At 44.1% G+C, this 10,960-nt stretch overlaps 1 protein-coding gene across 3 annotated transcripts in view; it reads left to right on the forward strand.

The window, feature by feature from the left end:
- The window catches only part of AFTPH (aftiphilin), a 33,468-nt gene extending 28,807 nt beyond the window's left edge, over positions 1-4,661 (forward strand). For 2 of the 3 annotated variants that reach the window (XM_005425789.2, XM_014308967.2), the window contains one exon: positions 3,445-4,661. In XM_005425789.2, the coding sequence (XP_005425846.1) occupies positions 3,445-3,589 (145 nt within the window). In that variant the 3' untranslated portion in view covers positions 3,590-4,661. The remainder of the gene's footprint in view (positions 1-3,444) is intronic. The other variant, XR_004082246.1, reaches the window with a different exon arrangement.
- The last annotated feature ends 6,299 nt before the right edge of the window (positions 4,662-10,960 follow it).

Here is a 10,960-nt window from a genome sequence, read left to right on the forward strand (position 1 = left end):
CCCTCAGCTTGAGCCCAAAACTTTGACAGCAGCAGTAAGTGTTGAAGGTCAGGGATCCAGAGCAGCATTCCACAGAATCTCCAACCTTGCCTAGTTCTGTAGAATTGGCAGAGATAAAAAGTTTATCTACTGTCTTTTTGAAGGAAAGCAGAGCGACTGATACCTTTCCAAGAAATGGCCAAAACCCTCATTTAAACTGGAAATACTCCTTGGGGATGATGTTGGATGGAGCAGGCTAACGCTTAATTACAGAGTGTTTTTAAAGTGCATTTCCCTAATCAGCTCATTGTTGCTGATAAAGCCTGGCCTTGCTGGTGCTGTCCTAAAAACCCTTTGCGAACATGAGAGGTGACTGCAGCCCTGAGAGACTTGAATGCTGCAGGAAGGGGTTGGAATGCAGAACAGAACAGTGACATGCAAGTGATGGATGGACAAAGCATTCCCTCTTTCTTGCCTAATTTTCTTCCAAGAACCTTCCTGCCTGTAAGTCTGGTTCATTTCTTGTGGTTTAGTGTTAACATGCCTTTGAAAAGGAAATTTCGTGCCTACAGACAGAGGGGCTGGTACAAATGCTTGGGTAGGAGTATCCCTCCTGTCCTTCTTGGGAGGGAATGTAACCTAGTGTAAGAAAAGAGATGGATAGGGGCAAAGTGTGCTGTAGAGGATTATTTTGAAACCTCAGTGAGGCAGGGACTTTGGTTTGATCCAGGGATGGGTCCTTTCGTGGTTTTGTAATCAAAAGTTCTGATCCCAAAGCAGACAGAAATAGGACAGCTGCCACTGGCAGTCCACTCCCTCAGCTGTCTGTTCGTTAAGCCATGGCACCTAGAAATGAGGAGTGCTTGAGCAGGAGAAGCTCTGTAAGACTCCTCTCCACTGATCAGGGCTCAGCAAAGCTCTTGGCAATGGGAAATCTTCAGCAAAAGTGGTGCCTGAAGTTAATGCACAGTTACTTCTTTTGCCTCTATTAATGGACATAACAGTTAGTGGGCAGTTTGCTACCTTTAAAAGGTAAAACCTGTCTGCAGTGATGATGCTACTTTGTCTTTTAAATTAGAGTTAATGAGTAACTCTTTAGGGTTGTCCTGGTGATATTTGCTGCCAGAAGTGTTGATTGTTACCCAGAAAGGGTACTTGCAGTGTCCAGTTTTGTTGTATTGCAGAGGAACCTGCCTCTCTCCATTGAGGAATGGAGAATTTTGGCCATCTCATCCCTTTCTGCACTGAGATGGTTTCAGAAAAGGGTTTGAGTCTCATTACCAAGTGATTGTATCTATAGTTCTGTCTTGGTCACAGTTAAGCAGTGGTTGCTGTGTTAGTATTTTAGCTTCTCCTGCTTTAGAGATGCTTTTTACATTGCATTGGAGGAGATAAATTATTTCAAAGGGGAATATTCCAGCCAGAAGGGGAGCAGTGGGTGACTGGGTGAGATTGACCCCTCAGTGGTGTGCCTGTTCTGCAGAGAGCAGCTGGCACAGCAGGAGTGGTGGCACTGTCCTATGACAAAGGTGCTGCATGTGACCATGGAGTGAAAGGCAGTGCTGCCTCTGGGACCCAGCAGTGCCATTTCTTAGCGTGCTGCAGTTGAGCAGAGGAGGAAGAGGAATATAAATAGCAAGGAGTGTGTGAGCTCCATCTAGCCTGATGAACAATTACAGGAACATCTCCAAGGCAGCCCTCTTTCCTTGGCTTCCTCTGCCAAACACTCCTTTGTTAGCTCTAAGTCCTTGATCATCAGGAGTTGGTACCTTTAAGGGGCTTGTGGTAAGTGATTATTAATAGTGGCACCAGATACTGATAACACAGTGGTGGGTGAGAACCACTTTTCAACAGCTCAGAGATAGTCCTTTGAGTGCAAACAGAGCTGACTGTGAAGTTGTTAGAGGAGGCACATATTGGCTCTCTGCTTCTTCCTTCAGTGAAACCAGCACACAGCTTTGTTTATCCTCCAGAATTTGGTAATCTGCCTAGTCAGTAGCTCGTGAAATTCCACTGCAGCAGAGAAAAAAAATATTGCTGTTCTCTGAAGGTAAGTCAGATTTAGTGTTTAGGCTGCCTCATCTAGAGAACTTTGATCGAGTGAGGATTTCAGTGGCAAACAGAAATGATAGTTCAGTGTCAGCACAATGATCAGTGGTGATGGTCACCACAATCATCAGATGTCAAGGATGCATTTGACTCCAGCTTTTTTTTTCCTCTAGCTAAGGAATTCTGAACTTCTGTGGAAGCAAACATGTGGCCCCTTGCTTTCCACTGGTCTCTGCTCAGCTGAGGAAACAATCCTCATGGGGGTTGACAAAAAGTACATGCTGCTTCATGATTGGAGTGGACATTGCCCTCTCATGGGCTTGGTTTAAAGCTTATAAATAAGACCAGATACAGAAAGGAGATCTCTGAAGTGCTCTGGGGAAAGCAGTTTCTTTGGTTCAAGCATTTTGTTTCAGCTTTTTTCCCCACAAAGGTGGGGGAGCTTATTCAGTTGCAATTTGTTACATCATTACAGGATTTAGCAGGTGCCTTTTTGAAACTGGAATAATGTTTGATGGAAAACTGAGTATTTCTAGTAGTAGTCAGTGTTCTTCAAAGATAAGCCAGGTGTGCATAAAGTATGGATGTTTGGGCAAAGGAGAGGGGTCTGTAGCAGTCTGAGCCAGGCTTCATTTTACTTGGGAAGTGTGAATTTTTTGCATAATAGTGAGAACCAAGTGACGTGGGATTCAGACTTCTTTATTCATTTGTGCTCAGTAATTCTTGTGAATAATGCAAAAGGCAAAGTAAACCCTAGTGATTCCCAAACTGCTGTATGCATCATGGCTGCTCATACCCCTGCACTTCAAAGCAAGTAGATAGACTTATTTGTGAGGCACCTTCTGCTGCTGCTGAATCCTGAGGGGAAAAAAGGTTTGGGGATCACAGTGTAGAGTGGCATGATGGGCAGTGTGAGAACAGTCATTTTGAAAACACAGCATAAGTGCTTTTTTATTTTAAAATTACTGAGAAGTAATTTAGGTGTTTCTTAATGTCCTTTTAAGATCGTTTCCATTTTATTTTTGAAGAATTGTACCAGATTTAGGTAGTTTAGAACTAATGCTCCAACTGTTTTATCTCTAGAATATGGGCATGATTATCTCTTCAAGTGAGTCTCTTGACTCTTGAAGCTGCTAAAAAAAAAAAAAGAAAAAATCTGTAAAAATTATCATTTGAATAGGACATTTTTTCCTTATTGCAACAGTATACACAGGAACATTTTGCTGACTCTCCCTGTTAACACATTATTGGTAGGCAGGTAGGTATTATAACATTAGACTACCTTCAAGTAGCTTGCAGAAGTGCCTGTCAGTGGGAGACAAGCTGACAGAACATTGCTTCAATCAGTGATTGTTTCAGTGATCCCAGGGTTATTAGGTACTGGATTAATGCACTTTGTTCTCTTCTTCCCAACAGGAAGCCTAAAAAGGAAGAACATCTTAGTGAAGAGGCTGCCAAGGTGATTTCTAGCCTTCCTGACTTAACTTTCATGCATGCCAAGGTGTTGATGTTCCCAGCCACATTAACACCTTCAACAAGCTGCCAAGAAAAGGTAGACTAAAGTGATGTGAATTGGACGTTTTCTATTGATTTTTTTCTTCCCTCTGCGGGTCGTAAAAAGCAATCTTGCTTTAATTAAAAAAATATCAAGTTCAGATGATTTGTTGGTAAGCAGCACTAGAAAGGTATACATAGTAATGTATATTTATTTACATACTGGAGTCCTAAATTTATATTAGAGAAAAATGTAAATAATTGGGGGTAAATCTTTTTGAAGATCTATTCTTTTTGTTGTGCTGGGCTGTATACATTTATGTCTTTGTGAAATACACTGGTGGTGTCCTTCTTAAAAAACTTTTAAAAGTTTAAAAAAAATCCTATAAACACATAATGAAAACTTCAGTCTTCACAATCGGTGAAGTTGCCCCTTAAGACTTTCAGATTGCATTGAGCAACTTTTTCTTTCCTGCATATATTAAAATACTTCTTGCTGGAAAAAAAATCAAAAGGTAATGTTGTCCCTTTTGTGGGTTTTTCAGTTATTGTTTCTTTAAAACCCAGTAATTTCTTTTGTGTTTTAACAAGCTTAAAATGTGTTCTTCCTTTTCTTTTCCCCCATCCCCTCCCCCTGTTTGATTGGTTGGCTGATCAGTTTTTATGTTCTTGAATTTCAGTAGTATGGCTCTGTCACTATATAGCCTTTTGAAAGGTATGCTGTCAGTAATTTCTTGTTCCAGTTATGGATTACTGTCTAAACACTTGATTTTTTTTTTTTTTTGGTCATTAGAAGGTTGTCTGCTCTTAATCAGTTTGATTTGGAAAAGAAGGACCAAAACAATATGAATGTCTTACAATGAAATTTACCTGTTAAAAATTTTTATGTTCTATTGTACCACTATTCCTGTTTGATTTTGCACAGTGTAAAATGACATAATCATAGATTGCTATGGTTTTAGGCTGTATATACAGTAAAAAACTATGGGTTGTAAATGTCTGGGGAAATTCCTATGGAAAAAAGAGAGCTATGTCAAAGAACCTCTAAAAAGGTCAATATGCATGCCCAAGGTCTTTTGAGATTTAAGTGTGTACATTTCCTTTTAGCTTACACAAAATAAAATAATTTAAAAGATACATATGTATACAGCTTGCTGTCTTTTTTTTACAGAATGTGTGCATTGCTCACTCTTCTGTTAGTGGTAAAATTGGTGTGCTGTAGGAGCTTCTGATTTGTGCTGCTCAGTCCCACAAACCACCCTGGCAGGGTCCTGCAGATTTTCCTTCAGTTCTTCTGTCTCTTTATCGTGTTTGGAGTCAGTCTTTTACTTCTGTCTCTAATTTCCCTTCTGGCTTGTAGGGCAATGTGGCTCATGATATTTAGGGTTAGAGACTTCTTAAGCAATTGGCAAGATTCAGCTGTAAGAAACACCAGCTATGGTGAGGTGAGGAAGGACAACTGGATTTGCTGATTTCTTAGCTACAGAAAACACAGCAGTCACAGAATTCTCCTCTCATGTTAGCTTGCACTGTGGCTCTGTGAGCAACATCTCATCAGAGTGTCTCAGTGGAGGTAAGGCATGGAGCTCTCAGGGTCTGTACTGCTGCAGGTAAGGCATGTTCTGGGTGCTGCTGTTTCTTGATGGTGCATGGACCTAGACTCTGCCATGTCTTTATTATGTGCACAGCTCTTTAAGTGCTCAGTAGTCACCACCAGTTCATCACCTAACATCTTGTTCTGAGAAATCTCTAGTGTATTTTTTTATCTGTTATTTGAATTCTTTATTGTCTGACAGCACTTGGGTCAGAAAAGCCTGAGTTTGATGGCATCAGCTGGGTAAGCTGGAAGGTTGTCCTTGCAAAAGGAAGCTGTTTTACTCTCCTTGAGAGACCAGTGCTGGGGTTCCATCTTTGTGAGTGCAGGAGATGCAGTGAGTGGTGGCTGCTCAGAACTGAGAGAGCAGCTCCTATGGTTATAGTAAAGTTAATTTGTAAAGGCTAAATTGTCTCCTTTGCCCTCTAATTAGTGCTGCAGTGTACAATGATGTGGTATCAAACTGCACCCTGTTGTAGCAGAAAAGGTTTAAGCAAAAGCCATCTGCTTTACCATGTAGCCCCAAACCCACTTCTGCTTGCTGTTTCTGCAGATTTTCATTACAGCACTGACTTCATGCCCGTTACATGTCAAAATGAGCTTTGCTAATCTCGCAGGTTTAGCACAGTATTCTTTAGTGCATGCTTTTTATATCCTTCAGTTCTGGTCTTGGGCTGCCCTAGGTTAAAATTGGTGCCTTTGTTTCCGTGACTGTGGCGTGTCCCTGGGAGCTGGAGCAGTGGGATAGCTGCAGCACAGAGCTATAGCTATTGTTTCAAGGAGAATATGTTTAGGAGCTGACTCATGATCCTTGTCTGGCAGCGAGCGGACTGAAGTATTAAGGAGAGGTGGGGGTGGAAGTGCCAGCTGCAAGTTGATCTTTAGTCTCCTCACAATTGCCTCCAGAGGCAGCTGCCCATTTGTCTTCCAGTCTCTGAGTGCATTTCTGGTGGCCTGCCGTGGATGGGGGAGGGGAAAAAGGAGATTTCTATTGTGACTGATGTACCAGTCTGAAACTTTGTGAAACCTGGTACTATCCAGAATGTGTTTATGGGGTTTTTATGTTCTTTCTGCATCCCACAGACCTTCATGCTGCTGAAAGATGTAAAGCTTATATCCAAATTCAGCCTTTTGCGGTAGATGCTACCTGCCTTAAAATGTAGGACTGCTTTTTGTTCTCCTAGCTTAAGCCTCCTATTTTGTTGTTGATTGTGAGATGGACAGAGAGGATCCTCTCGCTTCTCTCCTCTGTCTTGTACAGGCAGCTTTGTTTGTATGCAGAAAGTTTTGGCTAACAGATTCAGCTGCATCGGGGTTGTCCTTCCGTGCTGTTCCCATTGACATAACATGCAGTGTCTGGTTTAATCTGGCCAGCAGCCTCATGGGCAGGATGGCAGGGGATGCTTTGTGCACATTTGTGCTGCTGTGCATTGTCACCAGACATGTCAGGGTGCATCACTTTCAGCCCAGAACTGGTGTCACTGAGGAGCAGGTGCCTGTGTGCCCGTCCAAGCAGCGGAGGACACCTGGTTCAGATGCAATTCCCTGAGTTGGCACATGGCCAGGAAGCAAAGTCCAAAGATCCCACTGTGAAGTGAGCTGCAGGCTCCTGAACGACTGCTAAGAAGGGCTGGGCTCTGCTCAGTGTTATCTGAAAGACTGTGCTGTGACACCTGGGGGTTCAGCTCTGCCTCACCCAGAGCACCACCACCTGCTGCAGGTGCTGGCACTGCTGGACTGCCCACAGCACCTGGAACGTTGACACCTTCTCAGAATATCATGAGTTCAGCAAATTCATTTTGAGATGCCAAAACTAAAGCTGAAAATAAATTTGTATACATGTCCTCAAATGCAGTGAGTGTGTACTGAAGTTAACTCTTCATCACATTGAGTTGTTGTACAGAATTTTACCTGGTAATGAAATCGTCACGTAGAAAGTTTGGTTGTTGGGCTGCTGCACTTGAGCTGAATATCTGGTGGCCTTTTATGATGTGAGAGAGATGTATCTCAGTGCATGTAAGATGAATCACCCTTGGTCCAACCATTTACGTTTTGTGCCAGTTCTGTAACTCTGCATATTTATCTTGTAAATTTCAGAGCGTTTTGAAAATACAGGATGGTTGCAAAATACGCTTGAATATAATTTATAAAAAGCATAGGTCATCTAATAATTGCATAGTACCTTCTAGGAGTGTCTGCTACAAAATCAGAGAAGTTTTTTGTCTTCTAACCTCTACCAAAGAGCATAGCCATTAGAGGCAGCAAGCAGCCTGGTCTGGTCCCTCCAGACAGCCTGGAATGTGAAAGGAGATGGGAAGAAACACATTTAAATTCAGAGGCCTAAAAACAAATGGAGGAGGAGCTGGAAGAAAAGACAAAGCAAGAGCTCAGTAGAAGAAGAAATAGGAAGGTGAAGCAGTACTAGAGTATAGGCAGCTGGGATAGCTGTAGGAAGAGCAGATGGTGGAGAAAGTGGGATACAAGCATGAGGAGCAGGAGCATTTGGAGAGAAGGGAAAGCCTGGGCTGGATTACAGGTGCACACACTGTGCCCACTGGCTGCTTTCCTCCAAAATCTGGAAGTGAGCCTTGGAGCTGCAAGGGTCTGAGTTCCTGTTCTGCAGAAGAAATGTGCCACAGCCATGGGGTGCGTGGGAGCTGCATTGCCACAGCCCCCCCACTGCTGTCAGTTATTGTTGGTAGAGAGCTGGACTGCAGACTGAGGGTGTAAATGCAGCTGCTGGTGCCTGTTGTAGCATTGATACAAGCCCAGATGTTAGAAGACCTTTTTCAAAAATTATTTTTAGATAAGGAGGTACATTATAGTTCCTCACTGTAGGTATAAAATTAAATCCTCCAAAGCAAAGCTCTGCTGTGGATTTGGAGCTGCAGCTTCAGTCCTGTCATGTGTCTGCAATGTTGTTGCTTATATATCCTCCTGTCCTCACCTGATCCTTGCCTCGTGCCCTGTGCAGATTGGTTCTCTGAATCAGCAGAGTGCAGTGAAACTTTTCTGAAGGACCCCTGCCTCCTGTGGCTGCAGGGAAGGGGTGGCCTGGGTAGAAATTGCAGAGAAGGCACAGTGGAGTGTGATGCTCTCCTGGCTGGCAGCAGCTGCCCATGCCAGCTTTTTTTGCAGGAGGTCACTTGTGCACTTCTGTCACTTGGTACCCAGCATGGGTTACCTGGTTGGAATGTGCAGAAATGCTGATTTCTCTGGGATGTACTTAAGCAGTTGGGAGCTTTGCTTGTTTGATACCCAGTCGTGGCTCTGGGAATCGGGTTCACATGTGATGCATCCAAAACTGATGGAGCTCTTGTTTTCACCTTGTCAACCTGTACTTTAAAATGTAATATATGTTGTTAACCCTGTGTTATAGACAGGTTGCAAAGATCAACTCTGTCAGCAATATCTGAGAAGGACTCAGCTGGCACAGGTCTCACTCACATCTCAGAGGCAGAGGGGGATTCTGACTGTCTCATGTCTGGATTCACTATATGCTCACCAAAGAAAAGCATTTTTCCTAGTTTAGGGTCTCTGAGTCTTCCTCTGCAGGTCCATCGATTCTGTCAGGAGCCTGCTGACCTGGCACATATCTGCAGAGGTTCCTTGTGCTGTGCCCCATACAGTAATTGGATTGTGGGCCTCAGGTAAGGCTTGGGACTACTTCTAGAATATGAAGGGGCAAAAAAATATTTCTCCTTGAACTAAAACACTGGGGTCCTGTGGGAAACAAAATAATTCAAAGGAAAGTCAAACTAGGGTATTGTACATATTTTTAATGTTTGCCTAAACATCCCTAATGATTCTTCTGGCTTGGTTTTCCATATGCTTAATGATCCTTTTGGCATAGTTTTGTATGTTTAGAATGTGTACCCTGTGTGTGCAATATACTGTTCTGAGGTATCAGACTGGGCTGTGTTCCCTGAGGGATTCTGCTGGGCTGTCACCTGTGCCCTCACTGGTTGTGTGCCCAGGTGGCATTTGCTCCACCTACTGTCATGGAGCTGCTGTGAGTGATCTTTGCTCACTTTGCTCATCAGGATTTGTTAGTGCTGGAGCACAGGCAGGTCCTGGTGTTTGCATGGTTCACACCAGGTCCAGCAAGCAAACCCCCAAAACAGGAGAAAGTTACCTGGTGGGATTGCTGCCATGGTGTGAGCCTCACCTTCCATGTTTAAAGCAATGAAGTTATGTGGAGAGGGAGGAGAAGCCAAGGGGCAGGTTCAGCTCAGCAGCCACGTGCGTGCTTTTGGTTTTGCTTTTCCAGTGAAATGTGTCTCAGTTGGTTTTAGACTCTTTAAGTGATTAAACACTCAGTGTTCATTCCCCTCAGCACAGAATTGCAGTGCGGGCAGTTTACTGAGGCCAGGTGTAGTTTTCAAGACTCTTTATCTTACAAACAGCAGAAAGTGTTGCCTTGCCTGAGCTGGCCTTCAGGAGGCATTGCACAAGGGGAGAAAAGCAAGTTCTTTGCATCAGACCTCACAGTGTTGCCTGGCCTCCAGCTGCTCAGCAGGACACCTTGCAGGAAAAGCAGCTGTCAGGGGCACCTCAGGGAGCTGGGGTCCCGTGCCATGGTCTGTGGGCACCCCAAACCTTGCTGCAGTACCAACCCCAAAGACCTCAGTGGTGTTCAGCTCCATCCTCGGGAGCCACGCTGGGCTGGCCTGGCTCTGCACAGGGCTGAACCCTCTGGACTTGTCCCTTGGGGGAAAGAGCCCATCCCACCCCAAACACTTTTGGTGGCATGGATGCAGCACCTTGTGCCACACCGGGGAGTTTGTCTGTTACAGACTCCAGCTCCAGTGATAAAAGGAGCAGACAAATTGGCCTCTCCCATGCTAGATCCACATTGCTAAATGTCAGCTGCTGCCTGTTGGGATAAGTAGCCCAAAGAACCCCTAGCAAGGGTCTCCCCTATTGCTTGAGGGAGCAGGCAGTCTTGGCCACAGCAACACAGGGGAAAGGAGGGCAGTCCTGCTGCTCATGCCACACAACTTTATCACAACATGTCTTTCCAAAGCCAGTGGACAGCTCTGTGATCAGAGGAGCAGATTGAGGTACAGTGGGATGTGCAGAAGACACATGTGTGGTCATGGCAGAACTGTCTCCTTCTAATGCTCTAGTTCTGTGTTCTATGTCTGTATTCTCTATCTAATGTTTAATGTTCTGGTGTTCTCTGGGCTGTCACTCAGGTCTGCAGAGGTGTGAAACTGTCTGAATTGTAATTTTTGCTGTGGTTGGAGCTGGTTTTTCAGGTCTTCTTCAGTTGAGGAAAAGAAGTGTGTGAGGAGACTGACTGGAAAGAACAAGTGAACACTGGCAGCTGTGTGCAGACACTCTGTGAGTAGCTGGACCACTGGATTGGGGTTTTTTTTACTCCAGTCCAAGGAGTTTACAGAAGACAAGGCAATAAGATTTGCTGTATCTCTCCCTAAAGCACTTCAGTTACTCACAGCAGTCTTGGAGAAGGATGTGGGAGCACCTTCCACAGGAATTCAGAGCAGAAATTACCTAACAGGCACTTTCAAAAATGCAAAGGCTTGCTCAGGACCCATAAGGCATTTTTGGATCACATTTTGCCTTTTAAACTACAGGGAGCATTAGCACAAGTAGAAAACATGGATATTTTGGAAACAAATCAAAAGCAGTCATGAAGTGTCCCCCTAACACTTTCAAATCCTCCCTTTCCTCTCTGTCTCCAGCCCCAAATATCATCAAACATTTTGTCCCAATCTCAGCAACTTGGACCTGAAACCTGTTTGCACGAGAATTCTACTACCAAAAAGGGCTTTTTTTTCAAGGCTGTGTGATTTTACTGGTGCAGGGACTGTGTTTTCA

The sequence above is a fragment of the Geospiza fortis genome, unplaced genomic scaffold (genome assembly GCF_000277835.1).
Source record: "Geospiza fortis unplaced genomic scaffold, GeoFor_1.0 scaffold134, whole genome shotgun sequence".
In the NCBI taxonomy this organism is placed as follows: domain Eukaryota; kingdom Metazoa; phylum Chordata; class Aves; order Passeriformes; family Thraupidae; genus Geospiza; species Geospiza fortis.